This window comes from Fundulus heteroclitus, unplaced genomic scaffold, assembly GCF_011125445.2.
Source record: "Fundulus heteroclitus isolate FHET01 unplaced genomic scaffold, MU-UCD_Fhet_4.1 scaffold_115, whole genome shotgun sequence".
In the NCBI taxonomy this organism is placed as follows: Eukaryota; Metazoa; Chordata; class Actinopteri; order Cyprinodontiformes; family Fundulidae; genus Fundulus; species Fundulus heteroclitus.
This window is the reverse complement of record NW_023396528.1, coordinates 413829-433075: the sequence shown is the minus strand read 5'-3', so window position 1 is coordinate 433075 and position 19247 is coordinate 413829. Positions and strand designations below refer to the sequence as shown.

The 19247-nt window shown below is 38.1% G+C and overlaps 1 protein-coding gene across 1 annotated transcript in view; it reads left to right on the top strand.

Annotated features, from left to right (window-relative positions):
• Window positions 1-18251, top strand: part of grm4 (glutamate receptor, metabotropic 4) — a 205159-nt gene extending 186908 nt beyond the window's left edge. Inside the window, exons 8-10 of the mRNA XM_036128751.1 lie at window positions 459-1394; window positions 8960-9206; window positions 15559-18251. Coding sequence (XP_035984644.1) covers window positions 459-1394; window positions 8960-9206; window positions 15559-15608 — 1233 coding nt within the window. The 3' untranslated portion in view covers window positions 15609-18251. The remainder of the gene's footprint in view (window positions 1-458; window positions 1395-8959; window positions 9207-15558) is intronic.
• Window positions 18252-19247: the final 996 nt, after the last annotated feature.

The following is a 19247-nucleotide window of genomic DNA, read 5'->3' as shown; positions in this document are numbered from 1 at the left end:
TTGTTCAATTTAAGCACTCTGAATAGTCATTTTCTTCAGTATTGACCTTTTAAGATTTATCTTCTATTTTTATGTAGGCCATAACATGATAGCAACAACACATTTTTATTTTTAAAGAATCAAAAAACAATAAATATGTATTGGTCCACTGTCCAATTTTTTGTTTTTCAAAGCTGTATGAAGTCATTTTCAAAATGAACAGAAATTAACACTTGAAATATATCACTGTGTATAATACTCTATGGATTTCAGTTTTTGACAACCACTGAATTTATGAAATGGATAATCTTTTTAATGCTATTCTGACTTACTGAGATGGCCTTGTAAGTAACCTTAGTTAGATAGTCAAATATGAAAAGGGGGAGTCTTTGATCAAAACAGTGAAGGTTTTGTGATCAAAACTCAAAAGCATCATTGTACATACATAAAACACCTCTCCTTTCTTTCACTTTTTTCAGACTGATGAGATGCAGTGGCCTGGTGGAACCCAGGAAGTCCCGTCCTCAATCTGCAGCCAGCCCTGCCGTGCGGGGCAACGCAAGAAGACAGTGAAGGGGATTCCATGTTGTTGGCACTGTGAGAGCTGTGATGGTTACCAGTATCAGGCAGATACTTACACCTGCAAGATGTGCCGCTTCGATTTGCGGCCCAATGAGAACCACACTGGATGTGATCCCATTCCCATTGTCAAGTTGGAATGGAGCTCTCCTTGGGCAGTCATTCCTGTCCTGATCGCAGTGTTGGGCATCATAGCCACTTTGCTAGTGGTTGTCACATTCGTTCGCTACAACGACACGCCCATTGTTAAGGCATCAGGTCGAGAACTGAGTTATGTACTATTGACAGGTATCTTTTTGTGCTATGCTACAACCTTCCTCATGATCTCCACCCCAGATGTGTTTGTATGCTCACTGCGCAGAATTTTTCTTGGGCTTGGCATGAGTATCAGCTATGCAGCACTGCTAACCAAGACGAATCGGATCTACAGGATTTTCGAGCAGGGCAAGATGTCTGTCAGTGCTCCTCGATTCATCTCCCCAGCCTCTCAGTTAGTCATCACATTCAGCCTGATATCTGTGCAGCTACTGGGAGTGTGCATCTGGTTCGGGGTCGATCCATCACAAGCTATCATCGACTATGAGGACCAGCGTACATCCAACCCCGAAATGGCCAGAGGCGTACTAAAATGCGACATATCAGACCTGTCTCTCATCTGTTTGCTAGGTTATAGTATGCTTCTGATGGTCACCTGCACAGTTTATGCAATCAAAACGAGGGGAGTTCCAGAGACATTCAACGAGGCCAAGCCTATTGGCTTCACCATGTACACCACCTGCATTGTATGGTTGGCCTTCATCCCCATCTTTTTTGGGACTTCACAGTCAACAGAAAAGGTAAATTTTCAAACTCTATCTAAAAAAAAAAAAAAATAGAAACGTTTGCGCAATTGTTTGAGTAGTTGTATCTGTTTGGTCTGAGCACAACTGCTGATGATTGCGAATTTAGAGGAAATCTGTAAATGATATTGTATGGAGGTTTTTCATTTGGACTTCTTTTATATTTCCATTGCACCTGATTGTGATGAAAATGCCCCCTTTAATTATGTTTTTGTGTAGGATTAGCCTCTTGTGTTTGTGAATGTTGTCACCATTCATCATGAGCTCCACTGAGGGGATTACAAGGCTTTTAGAGCCGGATTGTCAGGATGATTCATTCACCTCGAATTTCCTTGGATATGATTTCTTTACTTGTGTTTCCATAAATATTCACTGAGTGGGAAATCCAAGTCAGCAATCAACTTGCATTCTTGCAAACAAGCATGGATGCTGCAAAATTGGACGGAACTGCTGTAGTTGTTGATTGTTTTTGTCAGCTGAAAATGAATCATAAATTACCTTTTACAAGTGCTAATTCTGAGCTTGTGCAACACAGATGTACACTAAAATACACAGAGAAGAAACGTCAAAGTGCAACTGTAGCAAAAGCATTGGAATGGGCTCTGCAGAGCAGCAATCATCAGATTGTCTATTGTTTATTTATACACACATAGTGTGTGCAACTTACCAAAGAGAAAAGACACTGTACAAACAGTCCCTTAAAAAAGTATCCATATCTTTTGAACCTTGTCACATTTTTGAGCATAGACACCCAAAACTTCAATGTATTTTACTGGTATTGTATTTGATACACCAACAAAAAAATCATGGATACTTGTGAGGTGTCAGTAAAAAAATACATGATGTTTTTATTGTTTGTATTCCGACCCCTTAAGCCAACATTTTTTTAATTTTGTAATCACATATTAAAGATTTGCAGTGTCTGCCTTTACCAGCTCATGAAAACATCTGAAAACTGAGCCTTTAAAATAGCTCAAGCTCAACCAGATTGGATGCAAAAGATCAGTAAACTTTAACTTTCAACTCTGTTGGATTGAGGTCTGGGATTTGACTAAGCCACTAAAATGTGACCATTCTACTGTAGCTGTCCCTCCTGTACAAAAGAAACTGTAGGGCATGATGCTGCCACTACCATATTTCACCATGGGAATGGTGCGCTGAGTGTATTTAACAAGTTTAGTTTCCACTAAACATACCCTTTTGCTGCCTTTTTTTCTTTAAACAATGTCTTTCTTCATTTCAATCATTCATTAAGGCCCAATTTGTGGAGTGCACAATTGATAGCTGCATTGCTGACATTGTTCAGTATGAGATGTAGATCTCTACAACTCCTTCAGCGTTACCATAGGCCTCCTGGCTTCCTTTCTGATTAAAGCCATCCTTTTTTATCACCATGATGGTATTTTTTTAAAATATGTTTTCATAAAAAGTATGAAGTTGTCACAGGCCACCGGTGTTTATCTCGGGGCTTCACGATATTGCTAAAATATGTAATTGCAATCTTCTTTCTAGCTATTGGGATTCTAACGTCAGTTACATTACGTCACTCATTCTTATTTATTTTGTTTTATAAGAATGTTCCCTCAACTCATTTTGTGCTGTAGCATCTTAGCCACCAAAGTATATTAGAGGTGTTGGCACCGAGGACAACAGTATTTTTAATAGTATCCAACAAAATGAATCTGAATACAAGTGTGTCACATTTACCATTTGTATTTGATAAAAACTTTAAAAATACAATATACATTTTCCTTCCACTTGAAAATTATGCAGTACTTTGTACTATTACATTGTAGTATCACAAAGATTTTAGGTGATAGATTTACTACTACTGTTCGTGGTTGCAAAATGACAAAATTGTAAAAAGTTCATATGTGTATGAATACTTGTAAGGCCCTATGTATATGGCACATCCTTACTATGAGAATGCGTTATAATTCTTGACTGCATTAGCTGAACAGCTGCATTCAAACCATTGTGTTGAACTTTATGTGCCAAAATTATGAGGTTTAATCAAGCAATGTTTTTTTTATTCTAAAAAGGTTTAATTTAATCAACATTCAGAAAACTCTGGACATGACGAATAGTTTGAATTTTCAAATTTGCAAACTCTAATGAATGTTGTTTTCTGTCAACGTGCTAGACCCAGGGGTCATTCCTGGTGCAAATAGGACAACTCGTTCTAAACCAGCAATTCCATGAAGGAGCCCTGAAATTTTATATTGGTTTCTGCCCTCAGCTCTTTACCTTCAATGTCCCAGTGGAGCAGACTGACCATCATTTGAGGGTGTCCAGAAAGATTTATGTCAGCAGGTCCTATGAAAGTGGACAAAGGTCTTGGCTCCCTTCAAAGAGCGACTTCACTCTGTACTCCAGAGGGCTGGCAATATTGTTCCGAACTCACCCAGGGGCAAGAGTAATCTTCTTGGGAGATTACAACACTCGCCCTCTGTCACCTAAGAAATGTTCATGTGCTGTTTGCAGTATGATCGAATACATGGATTTATCATTTCCATCTTCCTGTGTCATCTTGCTTTTTTGCAAAAATGACATGAACTTTTGGGTCTTAATTTCTACTGGGCTTCAGCCAAGATTAGATTTTAAAGTCATATCGCCCTAGTTTAGTTTTGCTTCTCCACTTAAATTGAATGCTTTACTCAGTAATGTAAGTAAAGAAGTAGGGCTGTCAAACGATTAAAATTTTTAATCTAATTAATCACAAGGTTTCTTGAATTAATTTCGATTAATCACAAGCCTAAATATTATTGAAAAATTCACATTTTCTGTGTACTGTTTTCAAAGCAGAAAGATAAGCAAGAAGGGGGTATTACATTTAGTTTTTATTAATGACAAATCCAAAAAAAGAATTTAATTCAACAATTTTGGCAACTTAGCTATTGCTCATTTTTTTAGCACATACAGGATGGGTGAATGGAACGTTTTTCGTTTTGAACAAACAACTCCACTTTTAAACTATTACATGAGGTCCTTTTACCTTTATTTATTCATCTTTTAGCCAGTTGCTAAGGCAAACTATCTGGTTAACATTTTCTGAATGTAAAGCGGACCGTTTCTTCTGAACAATATGGCCAGCGACTGAAAAGAGTCGTTCCAAAGGAACTGTGGATGTTACCTGACTCCGCCAGATAGATTTGCTCCGCATATCCATCTGGAAACCTTCCGTTGAAGTAATTTTGGGAAGGGGCGAAAATACTGGTTAGCTGATTGGCCTATGTTGGTGATAGACGGGCCAAATAAACCAATCAGATTCCTCGTCGCTCTGTTACGAGCGACGACGAAAATACAACCACAAGCCAAGCTACTCTTGCTGCTGCAGGTAAAGGCTCGTTAGCTCAGCAGAGAAATACTCTGTAATTCCGATAAAACTTGCTCGATAGCCACGCTAACGCTAGTTTCATCGGCTGAAGCCGCCATGTTCTTTAGACTGAACTGTCGCGCTTCCCGTTGCGTCACACCTCAACCCGCCTCAAAGCCAACGCTGATTGGATGTTCGTTTGGTGAACGGCTCCAAATTTTCTTTAACGGAGAGTAGCCAGACTGATCTGCGAGTGAAACCTTGAAAGCTCGCGAGATCAGGATGGTCTCACGAGGCTACTGTGGATGCAGGAGTTGCTAGATATTTGCGGGCAAGCCGCGCCAGCTTGTCATGTGCTCCTGAATGAGCAGCCCACCACTGCATGGGGCAGTCCTCCATATTTATGCTTGGCTCTGCCCTGTACCTGTGTATGTCTCTGTCAGGTTGCACCTCTTCATCTGACTCTGAATCTGAGCCCATCTGTAGAAGGTGAATTTTCTTCTTGGGTGGTCCATCTTGAGAAGTCAGCAGAGACCTTCTGGGTGAATGTTCATGAAGCATGCCTCCAAGTGAGGTCCACACCTCTTCCCTTTCACTCTCGGGCAGACTCTTCAAGTGTTTAAAACGTGGATCCAGAGCCGTTGCAAGCTTGAGCCATGCATTATTAGAATTTTCTTGGCGGGAGGCAAGGTCTTCCATGAAGCTTGTCTTAAAGCTCGCCACATATGCAGGGTCTTCTTCAGAGACCTTCATCACTTGACGCAGGTGGCGGAGGGCAGGCAGTACTACTGAGCAGGAGATATAGGCCTCTCCACCCAGAATCTCAGTTAGATACCAGCAGTAAAATAACACACAACACCTTGTTGGTCCAGGGTTGCTTTAATTGCTGCATGATTGCGGTTCAGGCGCTTGATCATTTCCAGCGTGGAATTCCACTGCGTTGGCACGTCTTGGATCAGTGGCTCCTGCTGCTGTCCCAGGGCCGCTTGCTGTGCTTTAAGCTTCATGCTGTTGGCTGCGCTGTGTCTGAAGTGACCCACAATTTTGCGACACTTGGCCAATACATTTGTAAATCCACTATCGGAGAGGCTCACGCTGATGCTTCTCTGCAGCATGTGAGCGATGCAGGGCGAGTGATCATATGGCAGCAGTTTAGCCGCAGCTGTCATATTACGTGCACTGTCCGTCCCTATTGTTGTGATTTTTCCTTCTATTTTCCACTTGTGTGCCATGGTTTGAAACTGTTGAGCACATGCCTTCTGATTTAATTACGGTTAAAGCAAACAACTTCAGTTCCCAGGTTTCAGTGATGTGATGCGCCAACACACCCAGATAATTATTGTTACTCACGGAGGTCCAGTGGTCTCCTGTCAAAGCAACATGTTCCGCTGAAGCCAAATCCTCTTCCTTCGTTTTCATTTTAGCCTCATAAAGTTCGTTGATTTTAGTCATCACTGTGCCTCTCGACGGTGGCTTGTAGAATGCGTCTAAAGTTGCCACTTTCAAAACTTCTGCGAGGCCAGTGTCCTCGACAATATTAATCGGTCTACAGTCCTTGGCTATCCATCTGGCAATTTTGTCGGTCAGCTTCTCAGACGTAGACTTACTTAATGCCCTGCGCTCGGTGAGGGTGGTCTGACGCATGCCAGGCGTAACACCTGAAGTCGAAGCCCCAACAAATGTATGCTTGGCGTTAAGATGATATTTAAGGCGAGGTGCTTCAGTGAAACGAAAAGTCCTTCTTGCAGTGTGAGCAAACCACAACATGTTTATTCATTGTTCCGTCTTTGTTTTTTTATACTCGAATTGTCCATCCAGCGGTCCAACGGGTTCTTCTGATTTCTCCATCTCGCTCATGTCGGACAATTGAATTGTGGGTAAAAAAGGGCGGGACTGCGTTAATGCGTTAAAAAAATATTGCGTTAATTCTGGAGATTAATCATCTCGCGTTAACGCGTTAATTTTGACAGCCCTATAAAGAAGTTAATCAAACATTTTTGGTAGTTAGCGTAGCTAATGTAGATCAATAGATTTTTGTTTGTGAATCTGATATAGTAGAAATCATTACATTTGTAAAGTTCTGTAAACCAGGATGAAAATAATGCAATTAAAAAACAGCGTATGCAGTAGCTAAATGAACTTATTTCTTGTAAAGTAAAATAAATAACATCACAGAATATTATATGACCAATATAATGACCAATATACATAGAAAATTTCTTGATAAACATGCACAAATTCATATCCAATTGTTGGCCTTTAGATTGCAAGTAATAATGCTGGACTTACGTCAAAGGACTCTGGTTAATGGCAGCCTTTGGTGATTCATGATGGCATCCTTCATCAACGCAATCCTTATAGAATAACATATGTTCTAACTGCATGCAGAGATCATTAAAAACTGTTGTAGTGTGGTCTGCAACTCCTTTCAGCTACTCCTGTGTCAAACAGCTCATTTGTGATGTCTCCAAATGTAATGTCAGAAAGATCCCTCTGCTATTTTCTTGAAGGATGTCTCCCAGCTGTTTTTCCGTGTACATTCATTGCCTCGTGTTCATTAACTGTAGAGAGAAAGTAATATAGGATGAAGTCAGCTGTCCATTTGTTCCTCTTTTCCTAAAGAGATGCACTCAGGGAACTATAAGCCATTTAATTATATTTCGGAAGGAATTATACTATTGTCTAGAGTCAAATGCATATATTCTAAAATATCAGACTAAAATTTTACAGTTTCAGCTGTAATAGGAACACAAATTATTTTGTATTTAAAGTTTTTTTTTCTTTTTTTTGTTTGTTTGTTAAATCAAATTCAGAAGTTTATATACATTTCTTTAGTATTTGGTTCAATTGCCCTAGTTGGACTATGGCCCATTCTTCCTGATTGGATTGAGATCGGGGCTTTGTGATTATATTCGGAAGACCCATTTGTTTCCAATGTTGACTTCCTGGATGTTGTCTTGAGATGCTCTTTTAATATTTCCATTCCATATTCCTACCTTATGATGCCATCTATTGTGTGTAGTACACCAGTCCTTCATGCAGCAAAAACATTCACACAGAATAAAACAAAAACTTTAGCACAGTATTCTCAGTCTTACAAGCTTCCCCCTTTTCCCTCCAAATGTAACAATGAACATTATGGCAGAATACTTTAATTTTAGTGACTATAAACCACTGGACATGTCTCCAGTTATTGATCCCTATAAGTATAATATGTTTTTTTATGTATATACATGGAGAAATGTCTCCTTCTATAGAAAGTCACAAAACATTGTATAAAAAAATATTGCATATCATTCTACCAATAGCATTTTATAATCTAAATTTACATTACTCAGTGAGGACAAAAGGTAACACAGGTTAGGTTTTATGCAGCATTTATAAACATTGGCTGATAAGATAAGATAAGATAGTCTTGATTGATCTCACAATGGAGAAATTCACTCGTCACATCGGCTCATGCAAGAAGGTGCAGAGTAGGGAAGGTGCATTCAGTTATATACAGTGAATCTTCATATATACAATGGATCACAAAGAATACCAAAAAATACAAAAAAGGAAATAGGAATGGGCATATGATGTCTCATTTACATTCTTAGTGGTCTATATATATATATATATATATATATATATACTTAAATATATACATATATCTATGCACCTACATAAATACGTACCTACGCGTATATATGTGCATATACATTGTATACATTTGTACATACATACATACATGTGTACTGACCTATGTTCAGGTGTTGATAGCAGCAGAAGTCACTACATCAGGATTATTGCACCTTGGTTATTGCACATTAATTATTACAGTTATGGTCACAGTTACAGTGCAGCATTGTAAAATCTGATAGCAGCAGGAATGAATGACCTTCGGTAGCGCTCCTTTTTACAGACATGATGTCTAAGTCTTGCACTGAAGGAGCTGCTCAGCTCCTCTACAGTCTGGTGCAGGGGGTGGAAGGTGTTGTCCATGATGGATGTGAACTTGGACAACACCATCCTCTCAGCTACTTCCTCCACAGAGTCCAGAGTACAGCCCAGGACAGAAGTGGCCTTCCTCACCAGCTTGTTCAGCCTCTTTTTTATACTTAAGAGGTGTAATGTCCATATTTGAAAGTGATCATCAGGAAAAAAAAATATTTTCCTTCAACAGTACAAGATCAGAGAACATTTACCTGTAAAAACTATATTCCTAATGGACATATTTTTCTCCTCTGTCACTTTCACAATACAGATGTATATCCAGACAACAACCCTGACCATCTCTGTCAGCCTCAGTGCATCAGTTTCCCTAGGGATGCTCTACATGCCCAAGGTCTATGTGGTTCTCTTTCATCCGGAGCAGAATGTGCCCAAGCGCAAGCGCAGCCTGAAGGCCGTGGTCACTGCAGCCACCATGTCCAACAAGTTCAACCCCAAAGGAGGCCTGAGGCCAAACGGAGAGGCCAAATCTGAACTCTGTGAAAGTCTGGAAACGCAAGGTTTGTAGCATGCCCACTATGTTGAAGTAAAGAAAAGGGAAATCTAATATCGAATATCTTTAAAAAAAAAAAAAAAAAAAAAGCTGCTTTCAAGGTAAAACATGGTTTGTGCAAAAATTATGGCTATTTTACAATGCAAATTACCTTGTCTCATAAATAGTTTACACTCCCTGGAGCTTTTTATATTTTTCCACATACAAAGTAATGCATAGCTGTGAAATAGAAGTAAAATGACACATGCTTTAATTTTTTTAAGTAAAAATCTAAAAAGTGCACCAAACATTTGTATTCAGCCCCCTACTGCAATACAAGCGACTAAAATCCAATCAATCCAGTCAAATGCCTTCAGAGGTCAAATAGTGGGGCTCAAAAGAGCACGTGATTTTGCAGTGCATTGTGGGATGCAGTCGCCATTTTCCAGGGCAACGGCTTTTACATTGCTTATTCGGATGCCGTGCTATGAAACGTAAAGATTCAAAGTGCTTGAAAAATTGACAGCACTAAAGAGATAGCGAACCTTCAGAATCTCCATGTCAAACAGTATAACAAGATTTGAGAAACACGTATATAATTACTTTGGGTATAATGAAATACAGTTAACCTCCAAGGAGTGAGGAAAATGTATAAAGTAATGTCTAAGTTAATCTCCTATGCGTGGAGGAAATAGTTGGTCTCCCTTACTCCGACTTTGTTTGTGACCCTCAGCTGGCTAAGCTAGCGCCAACAGCCTGCTAAGGGCTCTGTGTAAAACAGCATTTCAACCTCTGATTTTAACTTAGCAGTCTAAAAATGCCCTGAACACACATATCAAGATATGGTGAAGAACAGAAAACAAAGACAGCGTTGTGAATGAAGGCTGTGTAAACAAACAGAAGCTGGTTTCCAGTTGCCAGGGTGTTCCACAATGCAGTGTGGCTGTCACGTCACCCTTTCAAGCCCCATTAGTAAATAGAATATGTTTAATTTCATCTCACTAAAAATACAGCTGTTTTGCAAACCCCTCAGAAGGTTGTTAGAGAACATTAATGGACTAACGGCGTCATAAAAACCAACAAACACAGCGGACAGGTCAGAGTTTAAGTTGTGGAGAGTAGAGTTTAAAGCTGGGTTAAGTTATTAGTCAATGTCTGAAGCACTGAACATTTCATGGAGCACTGCTCATTCCATCATCTAAAAAGAGGAAAAATATGAAACAAATGCAATCCTACTGAAAAATGGCAAGGAGATAAATTATGAAAGAAGCAGCCGAATGGTCCATAGTAATTCTAGAGAGCCGCAGGGATTTAACGGGTCAGGTAGGGGCTGATCTGACAACTACTACGTATGCACTTCACAATTCTGGCCAGTATGAAATAGCACTGAGAAGAAATCAAAATGCTTTAGGTGATGGAAAAGTAACAATGTACCAGACCCTGAACATATGATTAATGTGGTATTAAATGGTGGTGGCAGCATAAGGCTGTGGGGGTTATCTTCAGCAGGGACAATGAAGCTGATTGGAGGTAATAGGAAGATGGATGGAGCCATTGTTAGAATGACCAAGTCCAAGTCCGACTTTAAAACTGTTACCAGATGATCTTAATCCAGTGTGAATGAGCTTGGTCTGTTTTACTGAATTGTCTAAGAGCCATACCACAAAATACCACAAAGGACAAGTGTAATCTGCAGTAATTGGTTGTTCAACAAACTATTGTCTCAGGGTGGCTGAATACAAGTCAAAATACTTTTAATATTTTCTTTTGTTAAAAAAAACCTTCCATTTCTTGTTTTAGTCTTTCTTTCAATGTTCTCTTCATTTTTTCTTGATCAGGATAAAAAAGGCAAGTGTTCCAGAATGAAAGGTTGTACATTTAGAATTTCAAAGAGGACTTTTGTATTTGAAAGTGTGAGTCTTTGCACATAGTATTTACATCTTTAACTGGTTTACAAAGACGTGTTGTGGGAGAGGATCTTTCAATCTGAGATAATCTGTGTGAGTAGGCAGTCTCAGTGTGGGGACAGGCTTAAATCCAATCAAGCACCGACATTTGGGCTGACGACTGAGGGCTCTGATTTTGTGCTTCAACAAGATGAATTTTATATATTGATGTGTATTAGGACAACAAAGCCTGTGCCCACACTTGCATGCCTGTCTTTTTTTTTTTTTTTGATGTGTCAGAGAACAGAGCTGTTCTCTCTTATCTAGCGACGACTCTAACCCCCACTTATGAACTGTGAATCTAACGACTGCTCTTTGTGCTTATGTGTCAGACTGTGTTGAGGGAGGGGAGCCTTGTGAGGGACTTTAGGCTGTCAGGTAATGAGATTAGTTAATGACTTTGCCCTTTTATTATTTGTGACCACTTTTCTTCTGTTCATTTCTTCAAATGTTCACCCCCTGTAAAACACTCCTGCCTGCTGATACACTGTTGAATGAGTGTTGGCTAAAATGCAGCACCCTGAATGACTCACAGCAGTAGTCACATCCTTAAATACAGCAGAGAAAATAAATGCCGAACGTGTCGATATTTTTCTCACTTAATATCTTTCTAATGAAGTTATTGGCATGGAGCTCACACCGGATGTTGGTATCAACCAAAGTAATTCACACACAGAGGGAAATCAACACAAACTACTCCATAAATTAAGTAATAAAGTCAAAATGAACAGGGAATAAATTCTGAACATGTATGCTGAAATGTATTCATTACTTAGTAGAAAAGTCTATTTTGGCAGCAGCATCAGGATGTCTCTTCTATAAAGATATTAGTGACATGCATTGCTTAGGTGGGATGAGGATGAGGATGATGACGACGATGTTGATGATGATGATTATTTAAATTGTTTTAAACCTTTTCTTCCACACAACAAATTCAATGCAATTAAATTGCCCCTTGGGGACAAATAAAGGTTAATTGAATAAATTCAATTTATTTAGCGGCAATCCACAACATGTGTTGTGAATTGGTATTGTCAATTCAATCAGATCAGACAGACATAGTAGTTAAGGTTTAGTTCTAGCTAAGGAAACCCAGCAGACTGCATCAAGTTATTGACAATGTTGTTGAAGGTTCTGGGGGGCCTCTTCTATGGACTCTGATCTTTAGTTATTTCCTTTGGCTGGGCCATTCTACCTGCTCTTTCTCTGAAAACAACTGAACATTTAAGTGGTTGTGCATTTGTGATGTTTGACTTGCCAAAAAACCCATCTTCTATTTATCTTCAGAGTCAGGAATGCCTTCATACATTTAATTTCCCATTATTCTTGCCTGCAGTTAAATGACGTCTGGTAGTAAAAAATGCTTAACAACTGATCTTTTAGCATGCTGAGTCCAGTGACATCCAAAGAGTTTAATTTCTGTTTCATTTTACAAGACTATATTCTCTCATTATTTTTCTTGTCCACTGTTCAGCAGTAAACAATAAATAAGCTTCAACCTGCTGTTCCTTGATTAGCCATATCTTGCACTTTGCTAATGTCAGGTCTTGCTGAATCTCTTCAAGGGCGCCTTGTCTCCAGGAGGTCTCCTGATTTTGCCCCCTATGATGCTCACAGGAACAAAGGGAGTTTAATAATAAGCCAGCAATCAATGCTATCGCTAGGTTTTCCAACAACAAGGTTGCAAAAGTCTTGATAGGGATCTTTGCTTTCACCCATGATCAGATACTTCTTGTGTGTAACCTCAATAACATTAAACCTGTTAGTTAGGACTAAACCAGCTGACAATTACAAGCACTGATGTGGAGCAAAATGGCTTTCTGAATGTTGAAAGATTTCGGCGCTCGTAGGCTTCTATTACATTTCTAAATTCCTTTTCTTCATGTGTTCATCACTTCTTCCCTGTGTTCTTCCAATTTATTACACCTGATTTCTTGAAATGCCTCTATGTGTGTGAACTCCTGGGATTGTTATCAACATCTGGCTTTGAAGCGCATATATATATATATATATATATATATATATATATATATATACATTTGTATACATATATTTATTTATAATGTGACAGTGATGGCACTGACAAAAATTCTGATGATCTAGGAACTTACTTTGCCCACTGTATGTGACCGGCACCAGAGCATGAAAGGAAGATGTTGTCTGTGGTGTTTAAAAATGGCAACTCAGCATGGTAAAGCCAGTTAACGTGGGACGATGACAACACTTTCCATGAGGGCACAAAACCACCGATAGCAATGTTTCCCCTGTAATTTGTTTCTCTGCTGACAAAAAAGGAATTTGTGGTAATGAGACAACAACAACAATAAGAGGGAACAAGAGAAGACAGATGAGTCTGCCAGCTTTGATTCTTTCTGGACCATCTATTCTTTATCTTGGCCTTGCAGCACATACATATTCAAATAAAGGTTCAGTTATTATTGCTTCTCCAGGATGACATGCTTTGGATGAAATGGCAAGAATACCGCCTCCTGTTCCCACCCCCTACAGGGCTTGGACAAAAATACAGAAGGGTTTACTATTATATATCCTTCCTTCAATGTTTGTGTCCACCCTGGCTTTCAGCTGTTCTTCCAAACCCAACATAATCAATCTGCCATCTGTGGACAGATTGGCAGTAGTATGGTACTATGATTTCAACCACTGAGCATGCTCTCTGAGAGCTGTTTATTTAAAAAAAAACAAAAAACTATTGCACGTCCCCTGATACATACCCATAAACCACATGCAGTTAAGCATTACACCTGAATAGGTCTGGGATGTATGGTAGTTTTGTGTTTGGTGCAGTTTAGAGATCAAAGATCTTTTAGATGATTATTTTGTTCTACAGCTGAAAGAAAATTCCAGGGGAAAAAAGACATGGGAAAAAGTAACAAGAGCTTTTATTGTTTAATAGTGTTGACTGTCCAATATAACAATTTCTCTAACCGCAGAGTAATCTAACTTTTCAAAGTACAAATTCACTGACTGCTGCATGGTTCGCTTGGTGCACAGAGAACTCACGGGTCTTTGCATGCAGTGAAAGGCTGGCCCTTGAATGACTGTTGCATTTAATGCTACTGCTGTGATCTGCAGATTGACTCCACATTATGCATTTTTGATACAGTTGGATAAACACAAAGCTGATTTATTAAATCTTGCAAATTGTGACATATACTGAAATTGTGTTTGGCAAATCCAATCTGTATTTAGTATTTTTTAGGTGTATTATTACTTTATTTAACCAGGAAAAACACACTGAAGTTTAAAATGAGCAATGATTTAAATGAGCATCCAGAGACACTCAAAAGAGTGCTAAAACACAACACGCAGCAAAAGTCAACAGCTTATACAACATAAAAACATCATTACAAAGTATATATATATATAATGATTAATGTTCAGTTTCATTTCTTAATACCCTAGAGGCTCAGCACCACAGATACAATTAAAGTTCAATTTAATGTATTGTTTTATTACTATTTGAGAGATCTGTGTCATATCCAATCAAACAAAGGTCAAGGTTAATTGTAAGTAAATTAAAATCTAAATCTACCAGTGTTAGTGTTAAATTGTAAGTATTTATGCTTCATCACTGTTGGCAGATTATGTTTGGATTTTGGGTTTAGCCAGACAGCATGGGCCAGCGAGGATCAGTTCATAACATTCCTCTCATCACAATTATGATACAAGTATTTTGAACTGTCTGGCACGTTGATCTGGTATAATGCCCAATAAACTCCAGATTACATAAAAATTTATTCGATACAGTTTTTCCACCTGCTACTCGCAGCTCACGTGGCCAAAATATTGTACTAATGGCTGTCACTTGTGGAATACAACTTTAAAAACATATTGGATTTTTGATTAGTTTAAGTGTTTGACAATAAATTTGCTATTTAGTTAGTGTTGATTTTTTTTTTTTTACATTTCTAATATTGCACACAGGGTGAGAGAAATACTATCTACTATTACTACTACTACTACTACTACTACTAACAACAACAACAATAATAGTAATAATAATAATAGTAACAATAATAATAGTAAATTGCCAAATAGATAAATAAAGAAACAAACCAGTCACATGTTGCATATGTATGCAATATCAGAAAATGGTTATTGCTCTCTGCAATTTAGTTTACTGCTATGTAATCAAGGTCTGCTTGCATATTTCAGCAGCATTACCAATTTAAAATTTTCCATTTTAATCCTCTGCATTGATGGGAAGTTTTTATGAAAATGCAGTTTTACATCAACACCCGTGTTATCAGAATTAGTTCCACCTGTGCTTGGTTAATGAAGTCATCTATAAATAGAGCCTTGCATCAATCTGTATTCCCACGATGTGGATTTTTAAAGATTACACTCCCACGCCTATTTGAGGCTCACCCATTTAATTTCATTTTTAACCCTTTGCTTTTTCCTCCTTTGCAGCGTTGGCCTCGAAGCAGACATACATAAGCTACAGCAACCATGCCATCTGAGACAGAGACAAACCGTACGAGCGAAGCAAAGGCCTGCCATGGGAGGAATCACCAGTTTTTTTTAAGGGGTCACTGGAATTTTGATCAAGAACTGCCGAGCTGCCGCAACAGAGAGTCCTTGGAAAGCATTATGGAAATTACTCACTCAAAAAGGATGCCATATTTTTGTAGGGAATACGGTTTGAATGCCAAATTAATATCAAATCATTATATTGCAGAAGCAAGATGGGAGATGTAAGACAGCTTGAATAGGTAGGAGTTCTTCACCTCCCTCTTTTCTTGAGGCACAAGTGAAAGTTGATTATTGACGTTTTCGAAGCAGGGTGAGCAGAACACCTGGTGTCTACAGTATGTATTTCCTTCTGAGGTGTATAGCACACGAAGTTCAGCTCTCTACAATGCTGAATCATTTCATCAATGCAAAGCCAGGGAGTTGGTGTTCTGTTATTTTATTTATTTTATTTTTATTTGGTTTATTTTTCTGATCAAATGTAGTTGATAAAATGACCCATTATAGAAATGTAGTATTTTTGGTTACAGTAATCAGTGGAGTTGAAAGTTGCAGTTCTCCTCATACTGTACATGCCTTACTACAGCACACTCAGTATTCCTTCATGAACCACATGTGAGAGACACAAAAGTAAAAGCAGTGGGTCGGTCCAGTTGTTCAGTAAAATTTTCATAATGACAATGACGACATTGTCACAATCATCTTGAGAAACCTCCTGTACAGTCCCAGAGCATGCTGATGGGAACATCCCGTGTACTGTGCTGTGTTGTCAATGTCTTTGGAATGCAACAGTCACATTTGTTATTCACGGTGAAGATGTCATCTTGAACCATTACCTGTTCGGTAACCTTCTGCTGGACAAAAAAGCAATCATACACAAAGAGCCAAACTGAATTGCAGTCCTATATTTTTTCATCTGTCTCCATCCAGGTCAGCAGACTTGATTATGCATATTTTCAACATAAATGAAATGGTCCTTATTTATCTTGCACAGACAGAACCTGTAGGCAAGTCAAGGAGTTGTCTGATTGTTCAAATTTTACCTCAGCCAGCACTCATTGTTTTTGACAGAACCAGGTTATTAGGATGGAATCTATTTCTGTATCTGTTTCTTCCAATGTTAAAGACGCAGAGCACAATTTTCCCATGTCTTTAGAAATACTCATTCACTTTATCTCAGTGGAGCAGAAACAGTTCATTTTACAAATCAGACAATACATGGTACCTAAAGGCAGGGTTTAAGAATATGATAAGAAACTTTAACATATCACTGTTTTGCACATGTTTCAAAATATAAGCTCAATGATGGGTTGTAGGTAAGAAACTGAGAATCCATAGGGAAGCATTAAATAGGTAACGTTTTTTGTTTTGCTGATTACAATTTTTTCATCCTTCTCCTTTTTGCTGACTGTCAGTGCTAAAATGATCAGTGATCATTGACATCTTCATTAGCATTTCTGGAGGAAAATATGGTTTACATAAGCTGGCTGCTTAATAGTACTGCCAACTTGGAGACATTCAGATCTTTCATACAGAAAATTGACAATATTAAAGTAATCATTAAGAAAGTTGGTGGTCATTTGCTTTCCTTTCGGCTAGTTCAGTTTGTAGGGACAGAAGAAAAACTGTCAAAGTTTTATTCTCTTATAAAACTACAAAAGGACCTAAACAAGCTAGAACACCCTTTCACCAAGCATAATTCTTGCGACTTGCAAAAGTTTTCATATTCCTTTAATATAATTCAATGTGATTATTTTAAACCAACACAAAACTGCATTTGTGAAAGGAACAAAGTATGTATTTTTATCCTTTTTTTTTTTTTACAAATAAAACCGGAAAGAAAAATACTCAACATATACACTAACTGACCCTGAGTCTATGCTTTTTAGAACCACCTTTAGCTGTAATTGTCTCTGAGGGTCACTTTTTGCCTTGTATCTCTACCAGCTGTGCACATGTTATTTGTATATCTAAAGACTGAGCATTCATCATAAAATGCAATAGTTTAAATCCTATAAGATTTCATGGAGAGCCCTAGTTTGAAGTCTTTTGCAGCTTTTGTTCTCAGGTCATTCTTGCATTTAGCTCCACCCACCTTCCTTTTCCCTGCTGAAGATAGGGATCCCCATAGCACAATGGTGCCATCACCGTGTTTCATGTGGGCATCATGTGTTTTATAGGCTTATAGACCAGATAGTTCGGCCTTAGTCTAATCTGACCAGAGCATCTTCTTTCTCATGTTTGCTGTGTCTCCAAACATGACTTGTGGCAAGCTGCAAACAGGACTTAAGGCTAACTTTCAACATTGTCTTTCTATTTGCCATTCTTATGTACAGGCCAGATTTGTAGAGTGCAAGACTAATAGTTCCCCTATCACCAGAAATTTCTCATCTGAGCTGCAGATCTCTGCAAGTAGTCTACAGTCACCACAGGCCTCCTAGCAGCTTCTCTGAATGTCCCGTCCCTATTTTATACTCCATTCCTATTTTTCTTCACATTTCTGACCTATCTGGTGCATTCGCAAGTCTTTATATTCCTGTTTGTTGACTAATGTTCTTCAACAAACTCTGAGGCCTTCAAAGAAGATATGTATGCTGAAATGAAACACACACACACATACACACACACACACACACACACACACACATATATATATATATATATATATATATATATATATATATATATATATATATATATATATATATATATACTTTTCAGAATAGTTTGTTACAAAAACAAACTTTTTTTTTCAACTTAATGATTACATGCTAGTTTGTGTTGGTCTATCACATTAAGTTACTCAAAAAATACCTTAAAATTAGTTGTAACATGACAAAACATTTTTAATTTCAAAGGATATGTATACTTTTGCAAGGCAGAGTCAATGCAATAATAATAGCCTCCTGTCTTGAAAGTGTATTGAAAGCTATGTTTATCTTTTTTGCCATCTAGCAATCACACATAAATAAAAGAATAGTTTCAGTACATAAATGATATATCTGCTTGATAAATAAGGGCCAGTGCCTTCATTCTGTGCCTCATGCCAACTACTTCTGCCATTTTTTTTTTCACTGTCATGGTGTTCAGTGTATTCTGTTCGAAAGTAATTCAGAACTGAACTTGTACAATTTATAGTTATGTGCAAACTGCATTCCTGTCTTCGGTCTCAAGTATTTGTCATAAATAGTAAATCTTGAATTTGTTTCATTAAATGTTATCCTCAGCAATGCAAAAGTCTGTATGTTGCATGTCAGAACTCATACTTCACAAGAACAGTTTGAGAGAAAGGGTGTGCAGAAGGAAAACTGCTGCAGATGATTATAAATAAGAGTTTTGATTACTGAATTACTCAGCTTCAACAAGTCTACGCTAATGCAGCAACGGTTTTCTCATTATTTGATCGAGTATTGTTTGTGGGATTGTTTGTGTTTGTGAATATCAATAATTTACTGTTTTTTTTTGCACAGATACTTTTGGTTTTTTTCCACAACACTGTGTGTGTTGCAAAATAGAATATGTAAGTGCTGACTGAAGTTAAATGGTAAGTTAATGTATGTTATTAAAATGGATTGATCATGTCTGCTTTATGTACTGACATATTAAAAAATATCAAAAAGTTACAGTGC